The sequence below is a fragment of the Oncorhynchus kisutch genome, linkage group LG14, assembly GCF_002021735.2.
Source record: "Oncorhynchus kisutch isolate 150728-3 linkage group LG14, Okis_V2, whole genome shotgun sequence".
In the NCBI taxonomy this organism is placed as follows: Eukaryota; Metazoa; Chordata; class Actinopteri; order Salmoniformes; family Salmonidae; genus Oncorhynchus; species Oncorhynchus kisutch.
In genome coordinates, this window is record NC_034187.2 from 84,180,223 (window position 1) to 84,195,083 (window position 14,861).

At 48.0% G+C, this 14,861-nt stretch overlaps 1 protein-coding gene across 1 annotated transcript; it reads right to left on the reverse strand.

Annotated features, from left to right (window-relative positions):
- Nucleotides 1–1,239: 1,239 nt before the first annotated feature.
- LOC109884864 (uncharacterized) lies at nt 1,240–9,556 on the reverse strand. Its single transcript, XM_020476771.2, has 6 exons — nt 9,489–9,556; nt 3,252–5,959; nt 2,656–2,864; nt 2,207–2,414; nt 1,846–1,970; nt 1,240–1,697 (listed from the first exon to the last, which is right to left on the reverse strand). Exons 2-6 carry the CDS (start codon nt 5,730–5,732, stop codon nt 1,613–1,615), a joined length of 3,108 nt encoding a protein of 1,035 aa, XP_020332360.2. The 5' UTR covers nt 5,733–5,959; nt 9,489–9,556; the 3' UTR covers nt 1,240–1,612.
- Nucleotides 9,557–14,861: the final 5,305 nt, after the last annotated feature.

Here is a 14,861-nt window from a genome sequence, read left to right on the forward strand (position 1 = left end):
CCGGTCCGTGGAGGTGGAAACAGACACGTCTGAGCCTTTATTTGGTAATACTACAGGCTTAGTCACAGGTGGCAATGTCCCGTTAGTGTGGTTTCAAGACCTCCTAAAGCGAGGCTGTTTCAAGACCTCCTAAAACGAGGCTGTTTCAAGACCTCCTAAAGCGAGACTGTTTCAAGAACTCCTAAAGCGAGGCTGTTTCAAGACCTCCTAAAACGAGGCTGTTTCAAGACCTCCTAAAGCGAGACTGTTTCAAGAACTCCTAAAGCGAGACTGTTTCAAGACCTCCTAAAGCGAGACTGTTTCAAGACCTCCTAATGCGAGACTGTTTCAAGACCTCCTAAAGCGAGACTGTTTCAAGACCTCCTAAAGAGAGACTGTCTCAAGACCTCCTAAAGCGAGACTGTTTCAAGACCTAAAGCGAGACTGTTTCAAGACCTCCTACAGTGAGACTGTTTCAAGACCTCCTAAAGTGAGACTGTTTCAAGACCTCCTAAAGCGAGACTGTTTCAAGACCTCCTAGAGCGAGACTGTTTCAAGACCTCCTAGAGCGAGACTCAAGACCTCCTAAAGCGAGACTGTTTCAAGACCTCCTAAAGCGAGACTGTTTCAAGACCTCCTAAAGCGAGACTGATTCAAGACCTCCTAAAGCGAGACTGATTTATACTAATGCATTTGCTCTTTTCCTGACGTCATTAATTTGAAAATGTTTAGTCACTCCGTTAATCATCCATCTTGTGAAATCATATACCAGGAGACACACAAATGACTTCTGTAATCTTATTAAATACAGAAAGGGGACTATTTTTAAACCTACCTCTTTTAGATGTTTACTTAAAACCAACCGTCTGTCTGTGATGTCAAACAGTGATTCTACTGGTCATAGCTTTAGTGTGTATAGTCTAGGGTAGGGTGGCATCTTGCATTCAAAATGGCACCCGCATTCCCTATAGGTCCTGGTCAAAAGTAGTGCACTACATAGGGAATAGGGTGCCATTTGGTACACTATTTCTGAGCTCACTCTCACTCCATTAGCCTCTGTCATCGTTTAAAAACATTCCACCATGTTGCCCTTATATGCACACCATCCCTCTCCCTCGCTCTGTCCCATATGGCACCATAATCCCTACATAGTGCACTACTTTTGACATAGGGCCCTAATCAAAAGTAGGGCCCTATGTAGGGAATAGGGTGCCATTTTGGAACACAGTCCCTGTGCTCTAACTCATCTCACAGACACAGTTTAGTTTAAAAGAACACCTTTTATTTGTTACACTATAAAGAATGCATTACATCTATCTTCAGAATGTTCCAGAACCTTCTTCTCTACAGATGTTTTACCATGTCTTAAATATAGAATGAGAAGAATGGCGAGCTTGTTTTCTCCAGACACCCTTCCCAACCTGATGGGAATTCTCCACAGATTTCAGCTACCAGTGTACAAAACTGCCTTGCTTTTTCCTGGTTTTCTACTTCCTGGTTTTCTACTTCCTGGGTTTTTATTTACAATAGAATAGAACCTTCTGAAAGGTGTATAAAAGGGCATTTGTAAGGATGGTATGATTGTTGGAAACACAAGTCATGAACTAAGAAAAGGTTGTTTGTCTCTTGTAACCTAAACTGAAACACTTCTATTTGTCCCGGTGGTTTTCTCTTGCACTCTGGTTACATCATTCTTGTTATTGTCTTCGACAATACCTCTAAAGAGAAGAAAATAAACACACCAGAATACAGTTAATATCTACAACCTTGTTAACCATATTTTAAGCTAGAGTCTCTAGTTACATATAATTCACTGATTCTAAAAGCTAATATGAGTTAGGAGCGTGAAAGGGGTAATTGTCTCACCTGTACAGGTGGAGTTCTTTAGTAAGTCTGTCTCTCAGTTCCTCCGTCTCCTTGGTTTCCCTCTTCTGGATTTGTAGCTTTGTCTTCTGCTCTCTGCTAGTGTCCTCCAGCCTGTCCACTGTCTCCTGTAGGGAGGGAGACGAAGGGACTAACTACGGCTTCAGAAAAGGTTCATAACCCTGACATGAGTGTTCATAAACCTGACATAAGTGTTTATAATGAACTGAAAGGCTGGTGTTTTTAATCTATGTCTGTGTATGTTGGAGGGATTTGTTATGAGTGTGAAGCATTTCTGGACAGCCTAATAATTCCAACCCTGTCTACTGGACCTTATTCCATCTCTCCCTTCATCACTCTGTACCCTATACTGTTCTACGTCCTCTCTCCTGTGGGTCTCCATCAGTACGAGTCTCTCCTCCAGGCAGGCTCTCTGCAGCCCCAGCCTCTGTCTCTCCTCCCTTAGGGGCCCCCGACAGGCCCTCAACTCCCGGGCCTGCTGCCTGGCCTTCACCTGGGCCTCTGATGTCCTCTCCCTCCGCTTCAACAGGGCCAGCAGCATTGGCTCATACCTGGGGGAGGAGGAGAGAGGATAATGCATTTTGTCGCACCTCTCATAACATCTGCAAATATGTGTACGTGACCAATAAACTTTGATTTGGTATAATGGAAGTTGGCATCATGATAAATGAGTAATGATTATAGTATCAATCATGATTATTGCATACATCATAACTGTCAATCCTAGTGCCATGCTTGACTAGAGATCACCTTGGGGTTTTGATAACACCTGGCAATGTTGATAGAGAATACCTTTCCTCCAGGGCCTTGAGCACCCCCTGCAGGTACTGCTGTATGTCCCCACAAGCGGTCCTCTTGCTCTGGGTCAGCTCCTCTATGGGGTTGGGTGTCTGACTGGGTGTCTGGAGCTGGGACTGAAAGTTGGAGAGCTGGGTCTGGTGGGTGGAGCGGAGTTGAGACGCCTCCTCAGTCAGCTGGATGATCAGTGTGTCGAGTTCCATCTGGGGAAGAGAGAGAGTGAGAGGGAGAGACAGACGGGGGGAGAGCGAGGGACATGAGAGAAACTCAGAAGAACCTGTATTGCCTTCTCTGAGCTCTGATGAAGCCATAGTTGTTCTCAAACACATGTGGTTCTGAAACACCAAGGTTCCAGAATTCTCTGACGGTTCTGGAACACTCTATTCTGGAACATTTAGAATGCTCCAGAACACTCATATAGATCCTAACTCCCCGGAATTATATAGAACGCTCAGAAGGTTCTAGAATGCACGTAAGGTTTTGGAACATTCAGAAGGTTGTCTTAAAGCTCAGAAGGTGCTGGAACACCCAGAAGTTTCATGAATGCTCATTAGGTTCTGGAATGGTCAGAAGAACACTCTTGTCCCTACCTGTTCCTCGTTGAGCTGGGCAACCTCACGCTGCTGGCTTACCAGGATGACCTGGTTGTGAGCACACTCCCTGACGACACAGAACAGCCTCCTCTTCAGCCTCCTCATCTCCTCCTGAAGACCCTGCCTCTCCAGACGCACACTGGACAACCTCATCTCCTCCTCACTCCTCTCAGCCCTCAAAGACTGCCACTCCCTCATCCGCGCCTCCCTCCTCCCATCTGCCTCAATATTTAGCACCTGCCTTAACTGTGCTGCTTGCCCTCCTTCTCTCCCTTCCTCTGTCCCTGTCTTCTCCTCCCTTAGTGCCTGTAGCTCTCCCATCAGTTCATCCCGTCTCTTCTCCATTCTCCCCACCTCCTCGATACAGCCCTCTAGCATAGTACCCAACTCCTGCACGGAACCCCTAAACTCCACCCCTCCCAACTCTGTCTCTAGTTGTTGATCTCCCCTCAACTCCACCCCTTCCAACTCTGTCTCTAGTTGTTGACCTCCCCTCAACTCCACCCCTCCCCTCAACTCCACCCCTCCCAACTCTGTCTCTAGTTGTTGGCCTCCCCTCATCTCCACCCCTCCCCTCAAATCCATCCCTCCCAAATCTGTCTCTAGTTGTTGACCTCCCCTCAACTCCACCCCTCCCCTCAACTCCACCCCTCCCAACTCTGTCTCTAGTTGTTGATCTCCCCTCAACTCCACCCCTTCCAACTCTGTCTCTAGTTGTTGGCCTCCCCTCATCTCCACCCCTCCCCTCAAATCCATCCCTCCCAACTCTGTCTCTAGTTGTTGGCCTCCCATCATGTCCCCCTCTGTGCCCCTGTCTATGTACTCTTCACACACCATGGACATGGGTTCTCTTGTGTATGTTTCTCCACAGTCTCCTAACTCATCTGAATGTCTTTTTGTCGAGATAGCTTGATAGCTTTGGGGCTCAAATTGGCCAAAGGTACTGCCCAAATATGGCTTCAGATCCACACCTCTCCCAAACCCTAGTCCTTCAGTCTTGGTATTCCCCACAGACTCCATGAGTCCTTGTGTTGTTAGTCCTCTGTCCATGTGTCTGTCTTGTGTTACCTTATTCATGTTGGTGTTGTGTTGGCAAAATCCTTTTGGTAAGCTGGGGTAAGTCCACTCTAAAGGGTCAAAGGTAATTCCTGTCTCCTCCGTACAGTTCTCTAACATGGCCAGCATCCCCATTAGCTCTGTCTGATACTCAGCCATAGTGCCACTCAGCTGAGTGCCTGCAGAAGTAAGAGGAGGCAACTGAAGCTGGACAGCGGCTCCTGTGGCTCCAGTCTGATCCAAAATGGATTCCACCTCCTTCAGGTGACTTTGGCACTGGTTCCTAGACTCCTCCATGTGTGTGTCTGTGTAGGTCAGGATGGAGGCACTTGTGTGACAGTCATTACCACCACAGCTCCCCATCATAGAATCCATCTTCTGTATATCTGACTGGTTCTGAGCTGGCCCAGTCAGGTGTGTGTCTGACTGGTTCTGGTTCTGAGCTGGTCTAGTCAGGTGTATGTCTGACTGGTTCTGGTTCTGAGCTGGTCCAGTCAGGTGTATGTCTGACTGGTTCTGGTTTTGAGCTGGTCCAGTCAGGTGTGTGTCTGACTGGTTCTGGTTCTGAGCTGGTTCAGTCAGGTGAGTGTCTGTGTACCTGGTGGACAGGCGGGAGTTGAAGGACACACCGGTTATGTCCTCACAGCTCTTCAACAGGTCATCCATCTCCCTCAGGTGTGGCTGGATCTGTCCTAACCCACTAAGGTGTGGCTGGATCTGTCCTAACCCACTAAGGTGTGGCTGGATCTGTCCTAACCCATTATGGTGTGGCTGGATCTGTCCTAACCCACTCAGGTGTGGCTGGATCTGTCCTAACCCACTAAGGTGTGGCTGGATCTGTCCTAACCCACTAAGGTGTGGATGGATCTGTCCTAACCCACTAAGGTGTGGCTGGATCTGTCCTAACCCACTAAGGTGTGGCTGGATCTGTCCTAACCCACTATGGTGTGGCTGGATCTGTCCTGACCCACTAAGGTGTGGCTGGATCTGTCCTAACCCGTTATGGTGTGGCTGGATCTGTCCTAATCCACTACGGTGTGGCTGGATCTGTCCTAACCCATTATGGTGTGGCTGGATCTGTCCTAACCCACTAAGGTGTGGCTGGATCTGTCCTAACCCACTAAGGTGTGGCTGGATCTGTCCTGACCCACTAAGGTGTGGCTGGATCTGTCCTAATCCACTAAGGTGTGGCTGGATCTGTCCTAACCCATTATGGTGTGGCTGGATCTGTCCTAACCCACTAAGGTGTGGCTGGATCTGTCCTAACCCATTATGGTGTGGCTGGATCTGTCCTAACCCATTATGGTGTGGCTGGATCTGTCCTAACCCACTAAGGTGTGTGTTATTGTGGGCAGACATCGACAGGTGAAGCCCAAAAGAGTCTGTAGTTTCTCCTACACAACTTCTAAACATGGTGTCCATGTCCTTGAACTGGGCTCGTGTCTCATCCAGGTGTGTCTCTCTGCAGGTATCTGAGACTGAGCCAGTCAGGAGTGTGTTTGTACTGGTATCTCCCAGGAGAGACTGGAATGAAGCGCCTGTCTCTTCTTCAACACCCTCATCCCATACGGGTCTTCCTCATCGATGAACAGCGGATCAAAACAGACTTCGGGGTCCATCGGCAGCTCAGACTCTTGATCCTCCATTGCCTGTGATGAAGAGGAGGAATACGAAGACAAATGTCACAGAAGTTATATTAATAACTTGGGGGAGGGGTCAGGTGAGGTAAGGGTTATGGGGGGAGGGGTCAGGATGGGGTAAGGGTTATGGGGGGAGAGGGGGCTTATTACATCAATATGACTAAACAATTCTTAGGAACACACACATTCACTCAGATCCTCATACTCAAGCATTCATAAAAACACTGTGACACCCTCTAGCCTGGCTGTGACACCCTCTAGCCTGGCTGTGACACCCTCTAGCCTGTCTGTGACACCCTCTAGCCTGGCTGTGACACCCTCTAGCCTGGCTGTGACACCCTCTAGCCTGGCTGTGACACCCTCTAGCCTGGCTGTGACACCCTCTAGCCTGGCTGTGGACACCCTCTAGCCTAGCTGTGACACCCTCTAGCCTGGCTGTGACACCCTCTAGCCTGTCTGTGACACCCTCTAGCCTGGCTGTGACACCCTCTAGCCTGGCTGTGACACCCTCTATCCTGGCTGTGACACCCTCTAGCCTGTCTGTGACACCCTCTAGCCTGGCTGTGACACCCTCTAGCCTGGCTGTGACACCCTCTAGCCTGGCTGTGACACCCTCTAGCCTGTCTGTGACACCCTCTAGCCTGGCTGTGACACCCTCTAGCCTGGCTGTGACACCCTCTAGCCTGGCTGTGACACCCTCTAGCCTAGCTGTGACACCCTCTATCCTGGCTGTGACACCCTCTATCCTGGCTGTGACACCCTCTATCCTGGCTGTGACACCCTCTAGCCTGTCTGTGACACCCTCTAGCCTGGCTGTGACACCCTCTAGCCTGTCTGTGACACACTCTATCCTGGCTGTGACACCCTCTATCCTGACTGTGACACCCTCTATCCTGGCTGTGACACCCTCTAGCCTGGCTGTGACACCGTCTAGCCTGGCTGTGACACCCTCTACTCTGGCTGTGACACCCTCTAGACTGGCTGTGACACCCTCTATCCTGACTGTGACACCCTCTATCCTGGCTGTGACACCCTCTAGCCTGGCTGTGACACCGTCTAGCCTGCCTGTGACACCCTCTACTCTGGCTGTGACACCCTCTAGACTGGCTGTGACACCCTCTCGCCTGGCTGTGACACCCTCTCGCCTGGCTGTGACACCCTCTAGCCTAGCTGTGACACCCTCTAGCCTGGCTGTGACACCCTCTAGCCTGGCTTTGACACCCTCTAGCCTGTCTGTGACACCCTCTAGCCTGGCTGTGACACCCTCTAGCCTAGCTGTGACACCCTCTATCCTGTCTTTGACATCCTCTAGCCTGGCTGTGACACCCTCTAGCCTGGCTGTGACACCCTCTACTCTGGCTGTGACACCCTCTAGCTTGGCTGTGACACCCGCTAGCCTGGCTGTGACACCCTCTATCCTGGCTGTGACACCGTCTAGCCTGGCTGTGACACCCTCTACTCTGGCTGTGACACCCTCTAGCCTGGCTGTGACACCCTCTAGCCTGTCTGTGACACCCTCTATCCTGGCTGTGACACCCTCTCGCCTGGCTGTGACACCCTCTATTCTGGCTGTGACACCGTCTAGCTTGGCTGTGACACCCTCTAGCCTGTCTGTGACACCCTCTAGCCTGGCTGTGACACCCTCTATCCTGGCTGTGACACCCTCTAGCCTGGCTGTGACACCCTCTATCCTGGCTGTGACACCCTCTAGCCTGGCTGTGACACCCTCTAGCCTGGCTGTGACACCCTCTATCCTGGCTGTGACACCCTCTATCCTGGTTGTGACACCCTCTAGCCTGGCTGTGACACCCTCTAGCCTGGCTGTGACACCCTCTAGCCTGGCTGTGACACCCTCTAGCCTGGCTGTGACACCCTCTAGCCTGGCTGTGACACCCTCTACACCCCTCTAGCCTGTCTGTGACACCCTCTATCCTGGCTGTAACACCGTCTAGCCTGTGCTTGTATAAGCATGCATGAAAGCCTTCGGCACTGACACTCTGACTACTAGCATTCCATAGATTACATTACAGAGTACAGTATCATAACACGACGTGTAGCAGAACCGGTCAATGGACAAGCTATTCATAGCGCCTCAGGAAGACCAGCTGTAATGACATTGCTTGATAAAGCTAGGCAAAGCTAACCTTAGCCTTCTCTGCATGTTTAAGAAATGCAGACTGTTTTGTGCTCTTTAATTAACCTATCTTAAACGTGTTTCTTCGTGATCCCCCCGAGTAAACAAAAGTCAGCGTTTCTAAGCAGTACCTAATAATAGTAGCTGTGACACCAAAAATAATTAGTAGCGTATTACACACGACTCAAACGTAGGTCCCGACAATCATTGTCAACCTTTTGAGATTCACTGATACCTACTCTGTTCCCTGTGTCAATTTATCCGAATGAGATTCACTGATACCTACTCTGTTCCCTGTGTCAATTTATGCGAATGAGAATCACTGATACCTACTCTGTTCCCTGTGTCAATTTATCCGAATGAGATTCACTGATATCTACTCTGTTCCCTGTGTCAATTTATCCGAATGAGAATCACTGATATCTACTCATATGAAATATTCATATTATGTGAGGGACCCTTGTTTTCAGTGCAAGTCTCCCCGTAGAAGTTAAACTAACTGCAGTGTCACCAGGCAGTGTCACCAGGCAGTGTCACCAGGCAGTGTCACCAGGCAGTGTCACCAGGCAGTGTCACCAGGCAGTGTCACCAGGCAATGCCACCAGGCAGTGTCACCAGGCAGTGTCACCAGGCAGTGTCACCAGGCAGTGTCACCAGGCAGTGTCACCAGGCAGTGTCACCAGGCAGTGTCACCAGGCAGTGTCACCAGGCAATGCCACCAGGCAGTGTCACCAGGCAGTGTCACCAGGCAGTGTCACCAGGCAGTGTCACCAGGCAGTGCCCTGGGATAGACAGTTACCGTGGCAGGGGAACCATCTCGCTCTCGCTCTCTCCCTGCCTGGGCATGGTACGCTTGGAGAGAACAGAGTCTCTGCTGCTTAGATGACGTCTGACTCTGTCCATGAACAAACTGTCCTAGAGTTAGTTTATATCTGGTAACTATTCTAGACTTTCAATTCACAGACTCTACTAGAGTTAGTTTATAACTGTTAACTATTCTAGACTTTCAATTCACAGACTCTACTAGAGTTAGTTTATAACTGTTAACTATTCTAGACTTTCAATTCACAGACTCTACTAGAGCTAGTTTATATCTGTTAACTATTCTAGAGTTTAAATTCACAGACTCTGCTAGAGTTAGTTTATAACTGTTAACTATTCTAGAGTTTAAATTCACAGACTCTGCTAGAGCTAGTTTCTATTCCATAGTTCATGTCTGTTCACAAACAAGCTGTCCCAGAGTTGGCTCTCCTGGTTCGGAGAGGAAAGCCCACACCAGTAAAAACTATTAGTAGGATGTTGTAACTAACGAGTGTTGAGAAAAGTAGTTAAACATCAGTGATGATCCCACTGGCTCACTGTCCTCTTCTGTTCCTGTTAAAAAGACACGGTTTATGAACTTACCGTTCACCAGACCTCTCAGAATCCTTTCTCCTCTCCTCAGTCCTTTCCTCTGTCCTTAGTCCTGTCCTCTGCCCTTCGTCCTCTCCTCTGCCCTTAGTCCTCTCCTCTGCCCTTAGTCCTCTCCTCTGCCCTTAGTCCTCTCCTCTGCCCTTAGTCCTCTCCTCTGCCCTTAGTCCTCTCCTCTGCCCTTAGACCTCTCCTCTGCCCTTAGTCCTGTCCCCTGCCCTTAGTCCTCTCCTCTGCCCTTAGTCCTCTCCTCTGCCCTTAGTCCTCTCCTCTGCCCTTAGTCCTCTCCTCTGCCCTTAGTCCTCTCCTCTGCCCTTAGTCCTATCCTCTGCCCTTAGTCCTATCCTCTGCCCTTAGTCCTATCCTCTGCCCTTAGACAGTAGTGAGGGAGTGAGGGAGCACGGAAGAGAGATAAAGGGAGGGATGAAATGGTGGGGAAAGAGAGAGAGAGGACTGACCCGGCCTCCTTTCTAACAGTCCCTGTGCTGTTATGCGTCACCGTGACCACCCGGATTCTGTTTCTGTTTATTACTATGCACTGGTCTCCACAGGGAGAAAGAGGAGACCGTGTGGACTGGGTCTGTAGCCCAGAGAACAACTGTATAAGAAATAAAAAAAACAGTACAAAACACGAAACAGGAAAAGTGTACAGACATTAAAAACAGAAACAGAGTCAATAATAATAATAATAATAATAATAACACTCTGTTGGAAAGAACCAAGAGGAAGTGACAGATAGATAGGGGAGGTAATCAGGAAGGGGATGGATGTCCAGGTGAGTTAATGAGGAGTGGGTGTGAGTAAAGATGGTGGAAGGTGTGCGTAATAATGAGTAAACTGGCGACGTCGAGCGCCGGAGAGGGGAGCAGGAGTAGACGTGAAGAATCTTAAAAATAAAATATATTGATGATGATGATGATTCCATGTGTTATTTCATAGTGTTGATGTCTTCAATATTATTCTACAATGTAGAAAATAGTCAAATAAAGAGTAAACCCTGGAATGAGTCGGTGTAAACCCTGGAATGAGTAGGTGTAAACCCTGGAATGAGTAGTGTAAACCCTGGAATGAGTAGGTGTAAACCCTGGAATGAGTAGGTGTAAACCCTGGAATGAGTAGGTGTAAACCCTGGAATGAGTAGGTGTAAACCCTGGAATGAGTAGGTGTAAACCCTGGAATGAGTAGGTGTAAACCCTGGAATGAGTAGGTGTAAACCCTGGAATGAGTAGGTGTAAACCCTGGAATGAGTCGGTGTAAACCCTGGAATGAGTAGGTGTAAACCCTGGAATGAGTAGGTGTAAACCCTGGAATGAGTAGGTGTAAACCCTGGAATGAGTAGGTGTAAACCCTGGAATGAGTAGGTGTAAACCCTGGAATGAGTTGGTGTAAACCCTGGAATGAGTAGGTGTAAACCCTGGAATGAGTAGGTGTAAACCCTGGAATGAGTAGGTGTAAACCCTGGAATGAGTAGGTGTAAACCCTGGAATGAGTAGGTGTAAACCCTGGAATGAGTAGGTGTAAACCCTGGAATGAGTAGGTGTAAACCCTGGAATGAGTAGGTGTAAACCCTGGAATAAGTAGGTGTAAACCCTGGAATGAGTAGGTGTAAACCCTGGAATGAGTAGGTGTAAACCCTGGAATGAGTAGGTGTAAACCCTGGAATGAGTAGGTGTAAACCCTGGAATGAGTAGGTGTAAACCCTGGAATGAGTAGGTGTAAACCCTGGAATGAGTAGGTGTAAACCCTGGAATGAGTAGGTGTAAACCCTGGAATGAGTAGGTGTAAACCCTGGAATGAGTAGGTGTAAACCCTGGAATGAGTAGGTGTAAACCCTGGAATGAGTAGGTGTAAACCCTGGAATGAGTAGGTGTAAGTAAGTATTCAGACCCTTTGCTGTGAGACTCGAAATTGAGCTCAGGTGCATCCTGTTTCCATTGATCATCCTTGAGATGTTTCTACAACCTGATTGGACTCCACCTGTGGTAAATTAAATTGATTGGACACGATCTGGAAAGGCACACAACCTGTCTATATAAGGTCCCACAGTTTACAGTGCATGTAAGAGCAAAAACCAAGCCATGAGGTCAAAGGAATACCAAAAAATGTCGACAGCATTGAAGGTCCCCAAGAACACAGTGGCCTCCATCATTCTTAAATGGAAGAAGTTTGGAACCTCCAAGACTCTTCCTAGAGCTGGCCGCCCGGCCAAACTGAGCAATCTGGGGAGAAGGGGCTTGGTCAGGAAGGTGACCAACAACCCGATGGTCACTCTGACCAGAGTTCCTCTGTGCAGATGGGAGAACCTTCCAGAAGGACAACCATCTCTGCAGCACTCCACCAATCAGGCATTTATGATGGGTGGCCAGACGGAAGCAACTCCTCAGCAAAAAGCACGTGACAGCCAACTTGTAGTATGCCAAAAGGCACCGAAAGGACTCTGACTATGAGAAACGAGATTCTTTTGTATGATGAAACAAACATTGAACTCTTTGTCCTGAATGCCAAGTGTCATGTCTGGAGGAAAACAGGCACCACTCATCAATACCATCAGTACGGTGAAGCATGGTGGTGGTGGCAGCATCATCAAATCAAATCAAATCAAATCAAATGTATTTATATAGCCCTTCGTACATCAGCTGATATCTCAAAGTGCTGTACAGAAACCCAGCCTAAAACCCCAAAACAGCAAGCAATGCAGGTGTAGAAGCACGGTGGCTAGGAAAACTCCCTAGAAAGGCCAATACCTAGGAAGAAACCTAGAGAGGAACCAGGCTATGTGGGGTGGCCAGTCCTCTTCTGGCTGTGCCGGGTGGAGATTATAACAGAACATGGCCAAGATGTTCAAATGTTCATAAATGACCAGCATGGTCGAATAATAATAAGGCAGAACAGTTTAAACTGGAGCAGCAGCACAGTCAGGTGGAAGTTGAAACTGGAGCAGCAGCATGGCCAGGTGGACTGGGACAGCAAGGAGTCATCATGTCAGGTAGTCCTGGGGCATGGTCCTAGGGCTCAGGTCAGTTGAAACTGGAACAGCAGCATGGCCAGGTGGACTGGGGACAGCAAGAAGTCATCATGTCAGGTAGTCCTGGGGCATGGTCCTAGGGCTCAGGTCCTCTGAGAGAGAGAAAGAAAGAGAGAAGGAGAGAATTAGAGAACGCACACTTAGATTCACACAGGACACCGAATAGGACAGGAGAAGTACTCCAGATATAACAAACTGTCCCCAGCCCCCCGACACATAAACTACTGCAGCATAAATACTGGAGGCTGAGACAGGAGGGGTCAGGAGACACTGACCCTGATCATGCTGCAGGGATGTTTTTCAGCGGCAGCGATTGGGAGACTAGGCTTAACTAATGGCTGTGCTGTGTAGGGCTATGGTGGAAGTTCAGGAGGAGAGTCAAAGGTTCTTCAGAATTTTGGGGGGGTTTAGCCCTAGTCCAAAAATGTTACTACCTTGCGCATGGACTAGGCTAGTGCTTTTTTTTTTTTTACCTTATTTAACCAGGCAAGTCAGTTAAGAACAAATTCTTATTTTCAATGACGGCCTAGGAACAGTGGGTTAACTGCATGTTCAGGGGCAGAACGACAGATTGTACCTTGTCAGCTCAGGGATTTGAACTTGCAACCTTCCAGTTACTAGTCCAATGCTCTAACCAGTAGGCTATGCTGCCGCTGAGTCCCCTATACTGTAATTCAGATATTACACGTTTCTTCTGAACCTGAAAGGCTGCTCAGCAAGGAAGAAGCCACTGCTCCAAAACAGACATAAAAAAAGCCAGACTACGGTTTTCAACTGCACACGGGGACAAAGATTGCACTTGAGAGAAATGTCTCTGGTCTGATGAAACAAAAATGTAACTGTTTGACAATAATGACCATTGTTATGTTTGGAGGAAAAAGGGGGAGGCTTGCAAGCCGAAGAACACCATCCCAACCGTGACAGCTTTTCTGTTGTGGGGGAGCTTTTCTGCAGAAGGGGCTGGTGCCCTTCACAAAATAGACGGCATCATGAGGCAGGAAAATTATGTGGATATATTGAAGCAAAATCTAAGACATCAGTCAGGAAGTTAAAGCTTGGTCGCACATGGGTCTTCCAAATGGACAACGACCCCAAGCATACCTCCAAAGTTGTGGCAAAATGGCTTAAGGACAACAAAGTCAGGGTATTGGAGTGGCCATCACAAAGCCCTGACCTCAAACCTATAGAAAATGTGTTGGCAGAACTGAAAAAGCATGTGCGAGCAACGAGGCCTACGAACCTGTAACGGCATTCCTACTCTTCTGAGGAGGAGAAGCGAGAAGGATCGGAGGACCAATGCGCAGCGTGGTAAGAGTCCATAATGTTTATTTAAAGACAAACTGAACACTACAAAACAATAAACGTGAAACTAACTAAACCGAAACAGTACCGTGTGGCGACAAACACTCACACGGAAACAAACACCCACAACTCAAAAGTGAAACCCAGGCTACCTAAGTATGATTCTCAATACCCCAACATAGAAAAACACACATAGACTGCCCACCCCCAACTCACGCCCTGACCATACTAAATAAAGACAAAACAAAGGAAATAAAGGTCAGAACGTGACCGAACCAGACTCAGTTACACCAAACAGGAAGTGGAAAATTCTGGGGCTGGTCGAATTTCAAGTCATCGCCTATTCACATCCAAACAAGATATGGGTCTGTTCGCACTTCCTACGCCATTTAGATCATCTATTTCCTAATAAACTGTGCATACTAAGTAGCCACGCCCTTGAGTGAGGTCAGAGAGCGTGTCAGCCTGACGGAACCGCCTCTTTTGAAAGATCAGAATAAAATGTTTATTATGTTTATGATTATGGTTACTACGTTACGGTTACTACGTTACGGTTATTACGTTACGTTTACTACGTTACGGTTACTACGTTACGGTTACTACGTTACGGTTATTACGCGTAATAATGTCGGCAGTCGGTGCAAAGGATTGTTACCTACTGTATAACCAGGATTACATTACATTACACTACATTTTTGTCAAGTAATTATAATTTTAACAAACAATTAATGTTGTGATTATTGTGATTCCTCCTATATTGTCCGTAACCCCCCGTAACCCCCATTGCAACAGATGTCTCATATTTAGTTATTTACAAAAAGGGACAACTAAGTTTCAAACAAGACAAACTATCGCTAAACTTTTTCAGAGGTCTGATTTTCTCCATGTAACCCTTATTATAAACAACATTACTCCCTAAGCATCTGATCTGCGGCAGGAAGTGGCCAGGCTAAAGCGCTGTTTGTCAGACCAGGAGACGTCCCGAAAATCTGTCCTCTCACGAAAACGTCTGTAAGGTCTGAATAGTACAGATGTCATAC

What these genes read in the sequence shown, in the direction of transcription:
- LOC109884864 (XM_020476771.2), bottom strand. Translation starts at nt 5,732, where the DNA reads ATGGACACCATGTTTAGAAGTTGTGTAGGAGAAACTACAGACTCTTTT. An exon ending in CCCAGCTCAACGAGGAACAG is followed by an intron (nt 2,865 to 3,251) that starts GTAGGGACAAGA and finishes TCTCTTCCCCAG; the next exon opens with ATGGAACTCGACACACTGAT. An exon ending in AAAGAACTCCACCTGTACAG is followed by an intron (nt 1,698 to 1,845) that starts GTGAGACAATTA and finishes TCTTCTCTTTAG; the next exon opens with AGGTATTGTCGAAGACAATA.